This window comes from Chaetodon auriga, chromosome 10, assembly GCF_051107435.1.
Source record: "Chaetodon auriga isolate fChaAug3 chromosome 10, fChaAug3.hap1, whole genome shotgun sequence".
NCBI classification, from domain to species: Eukaryota; Metazoa; Chordata; class Actinopteri; order Chaetodontiformes; family Chaetodontidae; genus Chaetodon; species Chaetodon auriga.
Window position 1 is genome coordinate 7490068 of NC_135083.1, and position 21136 is coordinate 7511203.

The window sequence follows — 21136 nt, forward strand, 5'->3', positions numbered from 1 at the left end:
TTGTGTGACAGGAAGGTGTCCTTACATTCTCATTGTGGTCATATTTCTGATTAAGCACTGCAATGTGAATCTTGCACTCACTCACTCAGGAAACCCTGTAGTCAGCTGGTGTCACATCATGAATCAAACTTCTTCAGTTACTATTGCTTATTAGATTATCTGGAAAGCACTCCTCAAATACTCAGCTGCAAGAATACATGGTGCTAAACCCTCCATCATTGCTGCAGAGTAGATGAGAATCAGATCTTATGTGTTATCACCACAAGGGATCCTTCGAGGTGAGGTCTGAGAGGACGAGCGGAGGCGAGGTGGAAGGATGCTCACATTGTGGGGGTGAGGCAAGCATTGGTTTTTTTTTTTCAGTGCAAACTGGGTTTCTCCATTTGTTTCAGTCTGGTGTCACCATGTTTTTCCCATCTGATTTGTCTGCACGGTACGGCTAAAGTATGTGGACACCTGCACATTAAACCCACGAGTGACTGTTGAACATTTCACTCCAAAAGCATGAATGTGCTGCTGCAACAGCCTCCGCACTGCTGCCTTCCCTCCACGAGATTTTGGATCCTGACTGCAGGAATTTCCTCCCATTCAGCCACAAGAGCATTAATGACGCTGGATACTGACGCCTGGCTTGGAGTCAGTGTTCAAATTAATCTGAACAGTGTTGGATGAGGTGGACGTCAGGGCCACTCAGGTCAGTCAAGCTGTTGCACAAACCAAACGGAGAGAAATATTTCTTTATTGACCTTGTCTGTGCACTGGAACATTGTCATACTGAAACAAGAATGGGCCTTCCCAAAACTGTTGGCACACTATTGTCTAAAATATGTAGTGTTAAGATTTCCCTTAAGTGGAACTAAGAGATGGAGAATAAAACCCCCAGACCAGAAACACAGTGTGGACACTGGTGTTGTGCTTTTGGTCATATGTTGCATGTCTCTATGCTGTACACTGTATTATTTTTTTTGACCACGTACTAAGGTGGACCAAATGAAAGTCTTCTGCTGACCCTTGGTTTATTTTAAGTTATAAAACAATAAATACAACTGAGCACAAAAAGAAAAAGAACAAAAGCGGCTTTGGGATCACAAAGACAGGTTTCTGGACACTATTTTCCTACTCCAGGCCCAAGAACAATTAATAGAATTGAGGTAATTTGTTTAAAACATATATCCAAGGAAAAACATACATGCATTCCAAAATTGAGTGGCAGTCCCCTTTAATTCTACAGCTTATTTCATACAGAAAATATGCCACATAACTCATTGCAATCACAACTGTTTAATTCTCTTAAAAGAAGCTAGCCTCACAGTGTCTAACTATTACACCATAACATTAAACAACCCTTCGTCTGTAAGATATGTGCTTATTTTGTAAAATAATGTCCGTCAGTACAAGATAATCTGGAACTACATAGTTTTTGCTCATTTTCCTAGCTGGATCTCTGAGAGGGCAGAGTGGAGGGCGGGTACCGGAGTCAGAATGAGCTCATGATTCTCACTGTGTTTCCGTCCATCAAGTGTGCACAATGACCCCATTTTTACCCCAAAAGTATTCATGACAACCGGCATCGACTGTGTCTCAGACAATTCTGCAATTTCAAGAAATCACTTAAGTGGAGAACATTGCCTCGTCCACGCGGTGGTTCAGCAGCACATCCACATCATCTGCCTCCAGAGTTGCACCTTCTGGTCATCGTTTGTCCATTTTGTAGCCCTTTAAAACTCAGGAAGTACTGGTAAACAAACTGTCTGAAGATCCCTGATCAGGTCATGCTCTCTTAAAGTTCAGCGTGTGGGCAAATAAAGGGATCCGGCTCTCAATGACATGAAAAAGGAGAGGACTTTCCACCGTTTGTCACAGTTAGAAACTTTTACGCACAGTACATACCCTGAATGCCTTACACAGATTGAATAGTCTCAGATCATTTGCAAGACTCATTTAAAGGAGTACTGAAAATTCACTGGCAAGGATCTTTGTATATTTTTATATGTAAGAAGGCCATGCTTTTAGAGATTACACAGTAACAATAGAAAGTCTAATCTAATGATGATTTATTTGTGTGTAATATTAACTGAGCAGCTAATATTACCGCTGTATTATGGATGAGAGCAGTAAAAAAGACAGCAAGAATGATGACCAGGACATGTAGCAAAGGGATGTTTAATGATTTCTTTGGACAATGAAATGCACATGTCCATTGTTGATGTAATACAAATAAGAGAATAAGAAAATCAACAACTTGGTGTTGTGTCAGCATTCCCAGTTCAACTTCATTTCTTGTTTGATGTTAACTAAAGATTCAAAATGGAGCTTAACAAGATGTCTGGAGTGTCACGCAAGGACTGACCAGTAGGGGGAGAGCCAGCTCTTACTAAAAAGACATAACAAAACAAAGAAACTGGTGAGTCCACCTACACTTGTGCACGAGAGTCTGCTATGCCCCGTTCCACTCATGGACCCTTGGCACTTGTGTTTCCATTTGAGAAAACCGAGACGTGGAAAATATTCCAGTCCCATAATCAAAGTGTCATGAGTTTAGACAGAGACAAGGCATAGCGTATCTGGAGTGAGCTGATGCAAAAACACAAACTTTTGCTGAGCAGATTAAATAATAATAAAAAAAAATTACTTTAAATAAAAGCTTTATCAAATGACACTGAAATGCTGACGATCACTGCCGTGTTGGCACAATATGAAGTCCCTCGCAGCACCATTAATCATAATTACATAAGTCAAGACATGTTTAGGTTGACCTCATTTTGGATGAAAGTCACAAAACGTGTCAAATGACATTTAAAATTTAAATAAAAAGAAAATGTACCACAGGTTTTCATTCTCAACAAATGCGGGTGGGAGTTCAAGCTGCTTGAAAGAGGAGTGAAGGAAACTGCCGATTTCAGCAGTCAAATTAAACCTGTACTTCACTGCAACAACCCTTACTGAAACTTTTCCTAAAGAACACCGAGTAGCACTGGAACTGAATCATCTGGTGAAGGCTCGGAGCGCTCTACCAATTAGTTTTCTGGTTATATAATAAATAATCCATCCATAGTGGTTTTTACTGTTGAGTTTGTGTTCAACCTGAGATTTTAAACATTTCAAGGGCAGTAAGTTCAGAAGAGAAATAAACATTCATCCTTCATGCTAAGAAAGTCTTCTTGGGAATGCTGAATTAAATAATTTAAGACTGGGTACCTATTGCATTGCTTGCTCTCACATGATTTCATTATTGCTATGCTATTCCATTGCCTTTCCAGTAGCAAGTATACCCCCACCCTATCACACATGGTCTGGTTGAATGGGAATGCCATATCAAGTGGTGAATGTCTTGGTCCCCTACATCGCGTGAGGATGCAGCGAAAGTCAGAATGATCAGGCAGAACAAAGGAGGGCAAACTTGATCTGAGGTGAGTGGAAAGTGCAGTGATCAAGTCAACACATGAGCTGTAAATGCATACATTTCATACATTCCTCTGTGGCTCACTGGCTGGGCACTCATTCCTCACATCCCTTCACAAAAACAAATGAATGTAAGACTTTAACAATGGGTGTTCACAGACACAGACTGTGTAGTGTGCATTTGTGAAAGGGGGGGGGGAGAGGGAGAGAGAGAGAGAGAGAGAGAGAGAGAGAGAGAGAGAGAGAGAGAGAGAGAGGCGGAGTGAATGATTGCATCAAGTGCGAATATATCATGAAGGTACATGTACTCAATCTATAAAAAACTACCTTGATACTGAACATTGACCTCTTTCTAACAAATAATCTGGTATACAACATTTACAAAATCAACATTGTAATAGTGTGATATTTCTAATATATATGCTACTGCCTTCCTCTGGTTCTCTGCATTTTAAACCTCTGAGTACATCAACACCGTCTCATAATTCTTACACAGTAAAGCGTACACACCACACCCAACGAGTGGCAGCCTAATACAAATAGAGAACAGGAAGACTCTGTGGACAGCGAGTACACCTGCATGTGTGTCCTGAGTGTGTGTGGATGGTAGCTCAGCTCGTAAACCTGGCAGCCACAACTTGCCGGTAGACTCAGCAGTGAAGGGAGTTTTAAGAGAGTAAACTTCTGGGATACCAAGATTCTTCAGCTCACAAGGTACAGGATGTCCTTATCCATGATACTTGCACATTTAAGACAGTCCTGCTATACTTTAGGAGATAATAATTATTATAATGTCAATAATAACAATAACAATAGTATTAAACATCTGTCAAGGTCATTTCCGTCCCACGGCAGCCGGGTGATGATCCGCATTATTCTGGATTGTTTGTGTGCCCCGTGATCCCCACGTTTCTCCTGTCATCAGCTGTGCTGCTCTGAGGGAATCGGCCTCTGTGCATCCGTTGTACGTCTGTGTGTTCGTGTCAGATCGGTCTGTGTGTTTGTGTCAATGAATGTCTGATGTCGGTCAGGATTGTTCCTCGATGATCGCTGCTGGTTCGCTCTCAGAGGCGGGTCTGAGCCTCGGGGACGTAGATTTCGATGCTGTCAGCGCTTTCCGTGGCGGAGTTCTGTCGTACTGACGCCGCGCGCTTTGCTGCCATCAACCGTTTTCTGGCTTCTTGCCGCTGCTTGTCCACAGCTGAGTCCACGCTCCTGTCCTTCCCCGCTGACAGCTTGGGCTTGGACTGCTTCTTTGGCACAGATGATGGAAGCTGCTTGTTTTCATCCTGAGGAAGTCACGTCAGAAGGAAAGGAATAAGGAACAGCGTGGTCCGAGCTGAAAACATAACCTCCAGCAGCGCTAATACACTTTCATTTGCAAGCGGGTAATCATTTAAGCTCAAACAAAGTTAAACTGCTCAAGCCTTGAGTTTAAGACTACAACTTAAAATCTTCATTATCAATTAACCTGCTGATTATTTCCTCAATTAACTGACTCGTCGAAAATACTCTGAGCCAAGGCTGACATCTTCAAATTGCTTGTCCAACACCCCAAAGAAATTCGGTTTACAATGATATAAAGAGAAGATCAGCAAATCTGGACATTTGAACAGCTGCTGGCACCAGCAAACGTTTAAAAAATGACTGAAGGATTTAACAGATTATCAAAATAGTTGCAGATTTGGCTCAATAACGAATCAACAGATTGAAACAACTCGACTTGTCACCTTCTTCTCTGGTTTCTCAGGAAGTTGCCAGTTGTTGGCTTTCAGTTGGTAGAGCTCATCAAACTTCATGCTGATGTCTTCTATTGAGAGTTGTAGCAGATCCCAGAAACCTGCGAGATCCTGTGCTGTTGGTCGTGGGTTGGCGTTTACGTTCTGGTGAGAGGACAGTGAGACAGTATAGAGGAGATGAATTCATCCATCTGTATTTTCAAAGCAGCTTCCCTTCAAGCAAACGGATGAAGAGAAAATGCATTTCACAGCTTTCAACTTTCAGAGATTAAATTTCAACAATACTGGACCATTAGTGGAGAAGACCTGACTGGGAGGAACAGCTGGACAATCAAACCAAAATCTATCACCGTATATCTGACTACATAAATCTTCAAGAACCTCATGTTTCTGCTTGACCTCCTTTCTAAAGTAATACAAAGACTTCTGCATGTCAGTGTGTGCAGGACAGAAGATGAAAGAAATTTGGGTCAGTAAGAGGTTGAGAGGCCAACAAAAACATGTAGTGAGAAGGGGAGTGTATCAAAAGAGGGATTCAGTTGGATGTAATGGAGCCACTCACCAAGTTCTCATTACAGAGACCTCTGAACTGCTCAAACTTCTGCGACATGAGGAGCTGAGCACTGCCGACTGCACTGCGGATCGTCCCCAGCACTGCAAACCAGATAAATGAAAAATCATCAAGCTGTCACGAATACGTGGCGAGACAAGAGAAACATTCTGAGCTTGGGTTCCAGAGAGTACGTACAGTCTATAAAAGGGTTAGAGAGCCATATCAAAACATAAGCGGGGGTGGCCATGTAGAGTTTATTCCAGCTGTCTTGTAATAAAATATTTAAGTTAACATTTACCATTTTCACATTCTGTGACAGTAAATTATTTCCTTAGAAGTAATATATTAACTCAATCTTAGGGAGGATAACAAATTACTCTTTATTCAGCTATTTCCCGCCTAATATTTGCATGTAAATGGAAATTCATAATTCAGGTCCACAGAGAGCAGGAGGAATGATAATCTGATGGAGCCTCTACAGCTAGTCCGCTCCTTGCTCATTCATATTTAAGACACTGCAGAGATAGATGTGCCTAAAAGCCTGAGTGGTATTCAGGGAGATGAAAAAGTGAAATGACTCTGCGGAGGCTCTATTACAGCTAAAACAAAGCTTACTCCCACTCTAATGAGCAGCGTTACTGTGAGTCAATGGCAGTAATGACTGTCGTGCTTTGCCTCATTGTCCACAGTCAACATGGACGAGCACTGACCTCATCCTCCTTCTGTGAACCTCACAAACGGGACATCAATTCAGTTCTTCATGTCACTGGCTTGACAAGCTATTTCCTGTACCTCACTATCTTTAAACTGTCTTTCTATTTCACATCTTGCTTTTGTCTGATAAAGTGAAACACTTTGCGACGTCTGATCTGGAAAGCTGCTTTACAAATCCCCCTTACCTACTTTCTAAAAAATATGGCACGAGGCTCTGAAGACTTTACATGTAAATTGAGTCATTATGAGAACATTAACACTTAGGCAACATTTATACTATCAGTTCAAGTGTCTTGAATCCAGATGAACACACCTGAATTTAGTTATCCAAATATATGCACCTATGTTGGCCAGATCTGATTACGATCAATAGCCGGGCTACATGTAAATCAGGGTCGGCCCTCCTCTGGCCCAGGAGGAGATGCTAAAGCACCTAAAAGCTGTTTGGTAACAGTCAGAATAACTTCTGCACTTCAGCCATTAAGGTACAATAATAAGTTTAGCTAGCGTTATCACAGGGACAGAGGAGGCAGATCATGGATGCATTAACAAAATCAGTGAGCTGCTATTTCCACAGAATACTTATTGACTTAGTTACACAATAGGAGGAGTATGTTTAGATTTATCTTGGAGTAGTGGATGCATTTCCATCTCATCGATGTCTGGCTGGAAACCGTCACAAACCACCCCCGTCTTGAATGCTTCTCGGATTCATGCTCATCTTTTTTGAGGTTAGACAGCTACCTGATCTGTCCAAGAAGCATGAAGGGAGTAAGTGGAAATGGGGTCTTAATCATGTCATGCTTCTTAGGCTGATTTAACAGTTATCCCTCCCCAAAAAAGCTAAACGTGAATACATCCATGGAGCATTCCAGAGGGACTGAAATCTAATTGATGAAACCACCTCTGGTGTTGCTTTGAGAGTCATTCTAGCCAGATGCTGAAGAGGTGTAAATGGATCAGTCTCTCCAAGAAATATATGTTATCTTTGCTCCTTCCATAAGAAGCAGTCTGTGGAAAAAGCCTCTCACAGGGTCTGCCCACTGTGATAATGGCAGCTGAGTTAAACCGAAATTAGCTGTTATCCTCCCTGTCTCATTAAAGCATAAGGAAAAAGTGACATCAGCGATTTAAACAAATGTGTCTTAAATCTCATGTGAATTTTATATGGAAACAAGAACCCTGAAGTGATGAGTACGAACAGGGCCTTAATGTCCTGATTGCCGCTTTGTACAACTCTTTCACTTACCCTCCTCTGACAGCTTGTTGTCTTTGGTCTCCTGCTCCATCTGTTGACACCAGCCCTCCATGCGTCCCGTTTCAGCCTGCAGCAGCTTCAGAAACCAGTTGCCATCTCGGAGGCAAGCTGGCGTGCTGGTCTGAACAGCATCTCCGTGGGTGCTGCAGTTTCCGGTCTCCAGGCTGGGATCTGGCGGTGGCAGAGAGGAGGGGTCTAAAGCCGGGTCCAGGGTCTCCGGGGACAAGGTCGATATCCTGGTTGGGGTCGGGGTGTGTTTAAGGGGCTGCTGTTCCATGGCTTTGTCCTGTGTGTTGGGTGCGGTGGTATTCACTGTTTGACTGTTGGTGCAGTTGGCTGTGTTGTTTTCTGTGGGTGTGGCGTCCTGGGGCTCCTGAGGCTCTGTCTCTGTATTTTGTCTGGAGGCCATGCTGCTGTCCCGGCTGAGACTGCAGAGACATGCATAAACATCAGATTCTGACAGACAGTAAATAAATAAGACGACGAAGTGAGGTGTCCACGGTAACAGTTTGGGGTCAGTGGGTTGAACTGACATGACATTATGGCAGCTGATGGTGCGGTATCATCCATAACAAAGGAGCGCAAAGAGTCAGAAAATACACAGTATCAAGAATGGTAAGCAAGAGGGAATTAGCAACAAATCAGGCATACAACATAAAATCTTAGCAGAGTGCTGGCTTCAGAGATAATGAGAAGGAGAAAAGGAAGCGGGCTGTCAAACAAATGTGATTAAGGGAAATTACAGTGCACTGGAAAAGTTGAAATGGCGAGTTTCTCAACATGTTCAGTTCTCTACAGTCAAAACAAGAGTAAAAGGACATCAATCAGTGCCCTGGGTGGCTGTGCTGCTGCCAGGCTGACTGCTGAATGACCTTAACAACACTCTGCTGCACACACTGCAGATTCACCAACCACACAGGTGAAAGGAGGAGGAACACTACGAAGTGTGTGCAGTTATGGAGTGAAAAGCAGGAGACGAGTGCAGACAGACCGGAGTCTCTGTCCTTGAGGACTGAGCAATAGCACTGACATCACTTTCACATTAGGGTTACCATTTACTGTTATTTCAATTGTGAGGGTGTACTTACGGCCTGCCGTTCTCCACTTGAACTCCAATTGACTGAAACTTGAGGGGTGCAGTAAGGGGGAGTGGTTCCTCTCTTAAGACTGGCAGAACACAATCCACCTAAAAAAAACATGGACAACAGAAAACCAATCAAATACAACAGTGAAGGTGGCTTTAGTCCTCTCCCAGTATGAGTGTATCCCAATGCAAATGAAAAGCAGACAATTCTTACCTGAATTCCAATGGAGGACAGTTTCCTCTTGGGTGCAGTCGGGGGCTGCTCTAGGGTGACACAGATGCTCACGGTGCCATTTTGGGGCTGGGTAGATGTGGAAGTGGTGGTGGTGGCGGCGGCAGTTGTGGTGGGAGGGAGGTCACGGGGAGCTGGAACAGGAGGTACAGAGCCTGCAGCAGGTGCAGGGGTTGCGGCAGGGACAGGGGCGGGTGGAGGTTGGGTCCCCTTAGCCAGACTGCCCGTGCGGATGCTACAGAGACTGTCAGAGGAGTTGCTGCGTCCTGACTGGCTGTTGACCTCACTGCCACGGTCCTGCTGGTCAAGGTATGTGTCTTGGGCGGACTCGGTGCTGCTCTGCACCGTCACTGAGATGAGGGGCTTGGATGTGGTGCGGGGTGGGACTGGTGGAGGAGCCTTCCTATTGCTGACTGCAGACGGATGGAGACGGATAAAAAAAAAAAAGAAAAAACAAGGAGCTTAGAATGACAAAACCTGCTCTCTGTCACTTGAGGTTTCAGAGAAAACACAAGTGAGATTAAACTCTGCTACTAAATACAACCCAGCTGGCGCCTATCAAGTGCCGAAACATAAAACCATAAACATGGCCTATCTGAAAAACAAATCTGCACTTTGCCCCTATTGCTGCCTCTATGAGGATGTGCTTAAAGCTACCTCCATGTTTCCTGTAAACCTGCTGGTGGTTGTGTTCCATTGACGTCAGTCTGTCTCTGGGGATCATCCTTTACATGCCACACCTTCACAGTCCTTTTACTCTGGGGACTGTCAGACAGGACAACTCTGCCTTACAGAACCTAAAGTCAGGAACAGAAAAGTCTCTTTTGCCCTTTCCTGTCTGTGTTTCCACCATATCTGAAAAACCATGAAGATCACGCAAACAACATAGCGTCGTCCTGCGTTTTTTTGCATTAACTGTTGCATGACACATTTCAGTGGATGTACAGCTGTACGTAAAAGTTTCAAGTCAACTGAGAGTTCAAGTATTCAACTTGTGAGGATCGAGTATCTCTCGAAAATGTCACATTTCCACAATGTCAACGAAATAAGAAGTGTGCCTCCTTGAGAGACTTTAGTCATAAAATCCTAACACACCATGAAGTGTCTCTCCCAGAAAAGGAGGTTTTACCAGCGTCTGGTTCAAAGGTAGTTTAGTCAACAAAATTCAGCTCCACCGCTGAGGGCATCTGAGCAACAAGCAGGTTCATGCGACTTTGTGCTATGCTGCCCTCCATTTGCATAACCATTTCCAATGCAGTAAGCTTTGCTGGTGGGTAGTTCGAGACAAGCGGTGTGACTGACAAAGTGACATTTGACTCTGGGCCTCTGGACAGACAATTAAAATCTCTGACTTTTAGGGAGCAGACTGAAGTGATGTAATGCCTTGATGAAAGGTACACTTGCAGCTGAGAAAAGGAGACTCCACAATGCCTGGGATTGGTGCCACTTTTTCTGCCATCAGTCTGACTGCGGGGTTGTGGTGAATGATGCAGAGTTGACTACATTACAACAACATGAGAAACGAGGAAAAAAACTCTGGCTTTCTTAAGAACTGAAGTGACGCTGAGTCGGTTTCGTGTAGATGTTATTTAAACAGCTGGCTGACTGCTGACACATGAGTGATACCAACAGCAGAGCAATACTTTTCCTAGTTACAGCATTCACTGACAACAGGGCTCAAGACTAACATTGTCCCGTTGTTCTGGGGGTGACAGGAAATGTGTTTGGGACCAACACAGATCTTACCTGTGACGCTTCTGGGACAAAGGGGATTTTTCTATGCATGTATAACTATTGCTTAGCAAAAGACAAAATAAATCGCGTGCTGACTACAATAGAGCGCCTCTTCTCATTCAGTTACTATAGTTACTTTCACACATTGAGGTCTTTTTTTGTTAGTCAGTCCAGTTCTGCACGACACAGCTGCGGTACAAAGTGCTTTACATAATCTATGTCACTGACAGCTCAAAAATACACACGATATTAACAAAGTGATGAGACAACATTTTGATTTGGGAATGATTCAGGTTCACTTTAGGGCACTTAAAATGGTGTTTTGGGGTTGTTTCAGGTGGAAAAAGGTCAGTCTGGAACCCTGACTGACACATGATGGATGAATTATTTATTTATTTATTTATTTATTTATTTATTTAATAGATGATCAAGAAAGTAACTCAAGGCTAACGACTTTGGATCAATAATGAAAATGTAGTGCTTACTCTCTCTGGTAGTGGTTCATTCTAAATAGCAACCTAACACCCTGTAATTGTGAGGGCGCTGCCTCCGTCATCAGCTGGTGACTCAGAGCACCAGTAAAGCCCTCATTAAACCCCACCAACATACTCAAACATGGCTGTGGAATCCACTCCGTGCAGTTTATGAGTAGCTCGTGCAGCCCTGGCCAGCAGTGACAATCTCATCTCAGTGAACTTATCCATCCAACCACAGAACATCTATTACCAACGAATCAGACACTTCTTGCAGTGCTCATAGCACACATGCATGACATTCCCAAAGTTAATTAATGTGTTCTGCTGCACCCTGAGTCTCACCACATGCCTCTGTCCTATTTGTTGTGTCTGCAAGGCTGCACTGCGTCTCTTACTAACCCTCAGAGTTATAAAGTTTATTATAAACATTTCCTCTGTGATAGATCATCTCTTCTATGCCAAACATCTATCAGCAGTAAACCACATGTGCAATTCTCACTCTGCTCTACAACAGCACGATTTATCAGAAACAACAACAAACAGGCTAAATACTGTTTACGACCATCCAGTCATTGTTAACGGAGCTAAATGCAGATTATTCACACCCTTACCAAAGAGCACAATCCATTTTGCTGTTGTACAATATGTGGTGTGATGGCTGGCTCCTTATCGCCTATCTAGGGACAAAGTGCCAAGTGGTGATTAAGAGATGGATAAGCTGCCCAAACCCTGGACCTCTGGGGCAGGGCCAGCTAATAGCCTTCGGCTGAACCCTTTTTTTTTTTTTACTTAATCAGAAATCCGGCAGCAATCCCACTTTCAATCAATCCAAGTCCCTTTATCACAGTCAATGCATGACCAATGAAAGCATGAATGGCATCACTCCAAATTACAAATGTTAATTATTAATTGCTTGATTAATCATTGTAAAGAATATGATATACAAAGATGGCTTTCCCAGAAGGGCAGCCGAGCCTTCTGGTTTTTGTCTTACTTACAGTAATTTTGAGTGATGGCATTTTGCATAAATCTATGATATACTTGTGTTTATTTAACTGATTAGACAATGATTATCATTACACTCAGTTTAGTTGGGCTGTGCTGCATCTTTCATCAAACTTGCCTTTTGTATTGTGAGATATTAATGATTATTACCAATCACATGGCTGACAACTCATTAAGAAAATGGATGAAAATTTGCATTCCTAGTCTAACTACAGAGGGAGACATGCTAGCTAGGGAAACGAAAGAATGAGAAAGAGAAATCCCATAGCCTTACATCCTCATGTTGACGAGTTACGTGGACAGCAGCTGTCTACAAATCACTTATTTGAGGGGCCCATATGCTTTCTCTTACTCTGAAAACAATTTAGATCAATTACAGTGCTGTCTACACTACTATAATCATCCAATGTTAACTAATTGCATCACTTAGGAAAGTCATGCAGTCGCAGACCCAAGATATGCTCTGACTCCATCAGCAGGTCTGTCTGAGGGCTATCAGATGACCACTAATGGGCCCTGCACAGCAGGCAAAAATTTGAATGTACATGCTAGACTATTTTCAATGCTGTTGCTATTGTTAAAGAAAGAATCGAGACTGGCTTCTCTTCCATTTTGGATGGAACAGTTTCGTTGTCTGATTTGGGATTTCAGAAGTCTTGATTACTGCTGAGCTCATTCTTAAGTGAATTTGACTTATAGTCAAGTGTGCTAATTAGGCTGCAGAGTGAACTTCTTTGCAAGGGAAGAGAGTTGACAGTTTCACATTAGTTTCTACTGAAGCACCAAGTTCAATATAAACAAAAGCAAACAAGAAGCCTTATTAAACAGTATCATATCTTATTGTGGATGAACCTTTGTAAAACTCTGGATATGAGCCAAATATCATGGAAAGAGGCAGCAGCAGACGCTGTCCAAGATTCGCAGTCTTAATTGTAAGATAGTATGGCAGGCTGACAGGCTGTGGGAGTAAGAGACCGAAAGATTAGACCAGGACACATGGCTGAGCATGACTTCTGACAAACAGATTAAGCACACAAGGGGCACCATTCAGTAAAATAACTCCATATTCAGATCTGATCAGAAAGCTGGCCTATGCTCATTTAACTGCAAACTTTGTCATTTAATTCACCCTTTGTCTTCGGCCAAGAATCAATCTCACGACAGCTGGGAAAACCACACATATATTTGCAATACATGTGAGAAAACTGCTGAAATCACAAATGTACACAGGGGATTTTGCATCAGAAGTATGGAACCTAAATATCATAACAGATGACTGTATGTCTCACAAAAGCCAGTTCCTATGGTGAAATCGTAGATCTTTTCATGAAAATTTGAGTCACTGTGTAAATTAAAATGACTAGTTGATGCCATCTGATTTCACTCTGCTGCTGCTGCAGGTTATCATTGATCTATATTGTAATTGAAAATAATTTTGGTGATATATAGTTTCAAGAATCAGATATAGAATTCATGGTGTTTTTCATAATTACTTCATGAATGAGAAACAAGCTCAAAAGGTATAAGTTGAAAGGCAGCAAATCACAGAATCAGAAAGACAGACAGGCTACCATTTAGCAGACAATGCAGAAATACTGATGGGAAGAGATAAACCCTTTACACAACACACAGAGCAAGAGGGTGACGGCACCAAAAATGTAATATAAAACTGTCCACAAAAAGAAACGAACAGCTAGGCTTCAGAACAGCCATTCATATGGAGACAAAATCCAAATAATTTAGTCCACCTTTTACACTGCAAAAGATTAGTGCATTCTTATCTGCTGTATGGTCTGATATCCTTAAGACCTCCTGTGGTTCGTAGTCTGACCTGCTGAACTGGGGCAACAGTCTGGGTTATAGTCTAATCAGCAGATGAAAAGACACGTGGCAAGTGCCTGTGAGGTCAGACCTTTCAGGAAGTGAAACTGAGAGTTCTGTCAAGGTGGAGCACTGCACCTGAGCTAATTTTACTTAATTTTGATACTAGACTACTTTTCAAATGACATTGTGGTGGATAAATTGTATACAACAACTTTGGCTTTTGGAAACCACATGGTAAAGCTTGAAATGATGCTTGAAGAAATAATTTCAACAATTTCAGAGAAATAATTTCAATAAGCATGGCGGGTTTGCAGTCTCCCTCCTGTAACGTGTGCTGTGATTAATAAAGTTAAAATCTTAATCTTAATCTATATGAAACCAGAATAAAGTCAATGATAAGGATGTTGTCAATATCAGTATGCATATGAGTTCGCATAATTTCCAGACTCCAAAGATGATGATATCAGGTTGTTGTTTAGTTGAGCAAACACTTGAAAGACTAAAGACAATAAGTTTATTGTCACATTAGACAAAAAAGCAGCAAAGCCTCACAATTGAGAAGCTGGAAAAAGGGACAATTTGGCACTTTTGGTTAAAAATGACCTAGATTAATCAATTAACATAAGAGTTGCACACAATTTTTCAACACTAATTCATTAATTAACTATTTGTTTATGTTATATAACACATTTTCAGAAACGGCATACTATCAAAATGTGCCATACTCTTGTTATAAACTCACAATGTTATATCAAGTGCATTTTTTCCAACAGCTGCCAAATCCATTACCATGTTTCATCTATGTTATAGTTTTCTCTAATCAGTACATGGCATTAGTGCAGGAAAGGGAGAGGCCCTGGCTTTAATGTCTAACCATGTTGACTAACAGCTCCGCACACATCATTAAGGAAGCCTGTCTGCTGTTGACCTGAATGTGAAACTATACAGGAGGCGCTTCACTCATTCAGTCAAGAGATTACCTCATCAATGAGAGTGAGAGGAACAGTGGGTAATACAGTGGAGGATGACTCACAGTCTATCCATGGTAATACAGACACACCATGTCTTGTGTAATATGGTGCTGGATACAATGAACACGCCTTGTCCTGACAATGAAGCTTTAAAGCCAGTGTTTTCTGATGATACCCTGCAGCCTGTTAAGCAGTTTGTTCAGATAATTTCAAACTTTGAAAGATCAAAGAAAAGGAAATTACTTGTTAAACATTAGTTAAATAAAAACTAAACAAAACTAACCCCACTAATATAAACAGTAGTGTCTGTCAGCATAGAAATAGGGCATAGGTAATGTTACCCTGAGTGTTACGCTCTGATGTTAGATTCCTTTTATGTGCACATCCGTCTCTCTTCAGGTGGCCCTTATAAAAGCACAGTGAAGTGTCCTAACTGCTGAAATGCAAAGCACTACACAGGGCAGGAAGCTGATAAATTATTGATTGTGTCCTCAGGTCTTAACACATGGTAGCTAGCTACTGCATAAAACTGACACATGAAACTGTGGGACAAAAAAGCCACTGCAGTTGTGATTAAATCTTTTCTGAAGGTAGGTTTCCAGACACTGGATCTACGGACGCTATGGCCACACTTAAAGTCAAGTTACTATTATCTTCCATCAATAAAAACGTGTGAAACTTCTGTTAGACGGTACATGGACCTTGTCAGGAGAAAGCCACGTAACGAGGCAAGTCACAATCTGCAGTAGAAAGACCGGTCAGTTTTGACTTTACACTGAAGATTGAGCGATAAGTTAAGCTAAACGTGATTCATAGCTTCCTCCGTGCCTCCGCGCTCGCATCACTGTCACATGTTGAGTCGGGAATGGAGAGAGGAACCGTGAAATGCTACTTCATTTGACAGCTAAAGTTAATCCAATCGCCGGTTAAATAAACCAATTCTCTACCAGCCCAAACTAAATCAATGTGACTTGACAGAGATATTCCCCTTTCCGTTTTAATGAATGATCCGTGTCAATAAGTTTCTACCGGAATATCAACATCGAACTACATAGCAAGTAAGATCGCTTAGATTCCACACTGCATTAGCCAATGTTAGCTGCTTTAACAGACGGTTTGGTTAGCTAGACTAGCCGGTTACCGACCTGTCCATAGCCGGCTGTTGACGCCTCGGCTACTGTTAGCTTGTGCTACTAGCCAGTAACGGGTGATTACGGTGTGATAAAACACGGGGCATTTAACATTGAGTAACGTTCGCCGGAGGCATCATATAGTCGAGATATAAGCGAGCCAACAAAGAGACGCTGCTACCCACAGCTTTTGCCTCGTTATCACCAGTCTAACAGCAGCAACCACATTACTGTCTGGCAGCCTCGCCTGCTCGCTAACAACTACTATTAGGGTTTCATCCCTTTCTTCATCCACGTTAGCTAGCTAACCTACCACACCATTAACGTTAGCTCACGTTAGCTTGCTGCTGCCAGCGAACCGACAACAATTGACAGTCTGAACATTTACGCTCTGTCAGAAAAAAAGCGACTAAATCTTACTGTGCGGTGGTTGACTGAAAACTCCTTATTTTCTGGTCATTCATGAAAGGCAGACAAGATGCAGACGGGCTATGGTGTCCTGCCGTAAGATACACAGCGACGCTGTGAAGAAAAGATTTGTAGTACACGCCCTTGACGACGAGGATTGGAGTCCACGTTCTCTCCCTGACTGCTTTCTACAAACGATTGGACAGCACTAGTCCGCGAGTTAATCGAACACGGACGTGATTGGTGGAAGCCTCCGCGCTACGTTATTTGTGAATGTCTTCACGATAGGTGCGTTTTATTTGGCCCCTGACGCCGCGGGAAACAGACACAAGTCCTGACCTAAACCTCATACATATTCGATCCATTGTGACCGCCAGCTATCGGAACAATGGAGCTGTATTTAAATGAGGTATTTCTAAACCCCCCCCCCCCCCCCGTTCAATTGAAACAGTCTCAATGGCAATCAAGGCGTCTATAAAACAAAAATCCTCCTAGGTCACGCAAAATTAGACAACATAATGTCTTGTAAAGCCTATGTGTATTTGCGTTTGCCAGTGAAGATTAGGCCTACCATCAGTGGGGGCAGGGGCCAAAAAGTAAAAAGGCCACTAGCGCACATAAAGTTGTGATGGTGAAATGGTGAAACAGTTTCAAACCCTGGTTGAGATTAAAATGGTTTTATTATGACTCACATTTAAAATACATCTATAACACAGGCCCAGCTCTAGACAACAGGGGGCCCTGTGCAAGATTTTCTTTTGGGGCCTCCTTACTTCATCTTGAGCCAAGAACTATTAAATAAAAGTAGAAACTATGTAGATGAACTGTATATCTAAGTATGTAAAACTATAATTTGTTTTATGAGGACAACATGACAACCCTTTGATATTGTAGCCAACTACCACAATATGGCAAAAAACATTTCTGTGGGCATAATCATTGCATGACAATAACACACAAAACACATATGCCTTCATTCAATAGATCAATTATACCCTGAGACCTTAAATCAGCGGCATGCTCAAGGCTCACGCCATAATCATACGTAGGCTCACAAACAATACAATATAAAAGCAGCACACAGTTATGAAGCATGTTTGGACAGGGTAAGAAATACATTGGTTTTTATTTGAACATTTACCAGCCACTGACAGATAAATGTACAAATTCACCAGCCACTCAATAGTAAATCATTATTTTACCAACATTTTTCAGGTGGCTGGTGGTAATTTCCTACTCCGTGTGTGCACAATGTTGATAGGAAAGAAAGAGAGAGAGAGAGAGAGAGAGAGAGAGAGAGAGAGAGAGAGAGAGAGAGAGACAGAGGCTGTATATTGTGTTATTGGCTGTAATAACCACACTAAACAGGAAGTAGGGCCATAATCTTAACAGTACATTAACCACAATATACTCCTTCGTCACCCACAGAGTAAGAACCAAACTCCCTTAAAAAAAATCTCAGAGTTTTGTGAATTGTTGAGTTTGGGCAAACACTGTGTAACAAACTACATCAAATTCTTAATCATTTGTCCCCTTGTGAATTTGGCAAAGAATACACTAATTTATTCTTTTTCTCTGTGTGTGTGTGTGTGCGTTTGTAAAAACTATTGTCTCAGTTTCTCCCATCTTGTTGCTGCGACGTGTAGGCTCCACTGTGTCTCGGTATATTTTAACATTACCTGCCCGGATAAGCAGCAGATATTTGTAAATTACAACTAATTTCACAATTCACAGTATTTTCTGAAAGAGTTAAAAATCTTTGATGATGGTAAAATTGTCTGACTCCCTTAAAAAAATCGCACATCTTTGTGAGTTGTTGAAATAGCAGAAACTTTATCCACTAAATGAAACACTGTCTATAACAAATTCTTCACTGTTTGTCTCCTCTTAAAAATTTGGCAACCCTGACTTCTGCTCTCTCTCTTGGTTTTCTTCATTTTTTTTTTTTGGCAGCGTGCTGGAACTCATCACTATATTGACATATTTGATTCCAGTGAATAATAGAAACATGCTGTGTTCACTTAGATACTATTTCTACAGAGGAGTACAGAGGACTCACAGAGAGCTTCATCACATGGTGCAACAGCCATCACCTAAGCTCAATATCAGCAAAACCAATGAGCTTGTGGTGGACTACAATGCTTCAAATATGGATGTTGCTGCAAAGAAGCAACAGATTGTAAAACACAGATGCTTCACACACATCTTCAACCCAGCAGCACAGAGGATCTAACCAATCAGCACAGTTTCAAGGTGGACACCCAAGATTAGACTCTCCAATTCAGTATCTGACCAAATGTGAAAAATGGTCACAATGGCATATTCAGCCCTGCCTCTACACCTCTGTAATAAAAAACTACTAACTGTTTGAGCATTTACAGGCATGTAGAGGCCAACTGACTGTCAAGCATGTAAGGCTTCCTATATGGCACAGCATCTAGTGTTTTTCCACTTAAAGGGCACACTAGAGTGCACTTTATCATGTTTCCTTGCACTTTGGGTCACCATCGACGACGTTTTATCATCTGTCATGGGGGCATCCAAGAGGGCACTTTCATAGCATTGATTTTTAACATGGGCCGGGGGGGATGACCCCTGAGTCCACCAGTGCCTACCATTAACATAAATATACAGGTACATTCTCATAAAAGTTATTTCTATTATTTCAGTCAAAAATCGTAGCATAGCACAACCTACTGCATAACAAAGAGGTCGGACTAAAAATAACTTTTAGTAACAATAAATTATGGTAACAGAAACTGGGCATTGTGTGACACCAATATACAATTTTGACATATGAAGCAATAATACATAACAATACTCTAAATGGTATAGAACTGCAATTTATCATATATGTGTCTTTAGTTATGAGCTAATGATGATAAAAATAATGAGTTCCTGTTCACCAAAGGGTTTAATCAGGCATATTTGGGCTCGTAGCACTGTAGAGGTGGTTAGTTGGTAAGTTTATTTTTATTTCTGTGTCATGCCAACCGTCTGGCTTTTGGGATTACAGGACACTGCTGTATTCCAAAAACATACAATTTTAATTTTGATCACATTAGTTTAGTTTTTTAGTTTATAAAATGTGGCCAATTCTGCCACATTCTTTCATCTATCAGCTGAAGGTCATTTTATTCAGTGATAAGAGACGCAATTAAACCTGTCAGGAAAACAAAGAGCTGAAGAGCTTTGAGTTTCACCTCAGCACAAAAACAATCAGTACATGTCCCCCCTCCAACAAAATATGTCTTGTTGCAGCATTTGTTGTAACCTACAATACAGAGATGCTCAATAGCGACATTATTACAGGCTGAGCCTTGAAAACCAAACAGTTATGATTAGGAAAGGACAGATGGTTGGAAATTCTACCGGACTTTCAAGAGCTGAAAGGCGTCGTGAAGGTTGAGTGAAATGAAACAACTCACGGCGATGCGCTCTGCTGTGTGGAGTCAAACTTACTTTTCACAGCAGCCTGGCAATGACTACATGGAGAATGTCTTGCTTTTCTCCTCCATTCTTTTACTCATTGATTCGGAGCAATGCTGTTGCTGCCCAGCTCTGCGTCCCTGTTGCTGTATGAATATTCTGCCAAGGACTTTGATGAAGATAAAAGTCCTTATTCAGACTGAAATGCAAGAATTCTTTTGATGCCAACGCTGAACAAAATATTTCCAACATCTCGTGTATTACATATTTTTCTATTCCAGAACTTTACTTGAACTTTACTGTGGTTTATATATTTGATGGATTTTAATGAATTATCCTACTTCATTTAAGGGACAATATTTATTTTCCCATAAAATGTTGATTTTGCTATTATGAAGCTGAGTAAACAGATGTGTTGATGGTATTCAATTGCAAGTATTTCCTCCCTTTTTAGCCGATAGTCAAAGGCTATCTTCAGCAGCTCTGCCTCACCTTGTCCTCACTGGTACTCACTGGTGTTGGAGTTGTAGCCGTAGCCTGTAGTGGTGGGCGGTGGTGAGTCTGAGTCCACAGAGGCCGTATCTTCATCCTGGGAGCAGCCCGCCTGGATGGCCCGCAGGTAGCTGTGGCTGCGCGACCGGAAGCACGTGGGCGCAGGCAGATCCAGAGCCTCCACTGCCTGCGATTCCCCCTCACAGTACGGTACTGAGTGTCCAAAGCCCTGCCCGCATACCTGAAAGAACGTGTGCAGACTCACACGCTGTGGGCAGAGGTCAGACTGTGAAACATGCATTTACTAAGCCTATACCAGGAGGTGGAAAAGTGAGCTAATGCAATAATGTAAAAACACTCCACTACACATATTATCAGCAAAAAGTATCAGAAGTGAAGCACACATTCTACAGAAAAATGGTCGTTTGACTGATGTATTTTTATATCGCCCTGATTCCAAATTGTTAGGACTCTGTGTACAGTTTTAAGAAGTGTTCCTGAGCTCATGTAGTAATATCCTTCATAGAATCATGTGTTCACAAAGTGGTGAACCTCGCTCCATCCTCGCTTGTGAATGACTGAGCCTTTCCAGGATGCCCCTTTCATACTCAATCATGATACTGTCACCTGTTACCAATGAACCTGTTTACCTGCGGAATGTAAAGCTTTAGTTCAACCATTAACG

At 42.0% G+C, this 21136-nt stretch overlaps 1 protein-coding gene across 7 annotated transcripts in view; it reads right to left on the reverse strand.

Moving 5' to 3' along the window:
* Window positions 1–2147: 2147 nt before the first annotated feature.
* Window positions 2148–21136, reverse strand: part of dlgap4a (discs, large (Drosophila) homolog-associated protein 4a) — a 79452-nt gene continuing 60463 nt past the window's right edge. For 3 of the 7 annotated variants that reach the window (XM_076740563.1, XM_076740562.1, XM_076740560.1), the window contains 7 exons: window positions 20473–20692; window positions 8965–9395; window positions 8755–8852; window positions 7658–8094; window positions 5704–5795; window positions 5133–5285; window positions 2148–4691 (listed from right to left, as the gene is read on the reverse strand). In XM_076740563.1, the coding sequence (XP_076596678.1) occupies window positions 4467–4691; window positions 5133–5285; window positions 5704–5795; window positions 7658–8094; window positions 8755–8852; window positions 8965–9395; window positions 20473–20692 (1656 nt within the window). In that variant the 3' untranslated portion in view covers window positions 2148–4466. Of the gene's footprint in view, window positions 4692–5132; window positions 5286–5703; window positions 5796–7657; window positions 8095–8754; window positions 8853–8964; window positions 9396–16542; window positions 16671–20472; window positions 20720–21136 lie in introns of those variants that run through there. The other 4 variants (XM_076740561.1, XM_076740559.1, XM_076740558.1 and 1 more) reach the window with 2 other exon arrangements.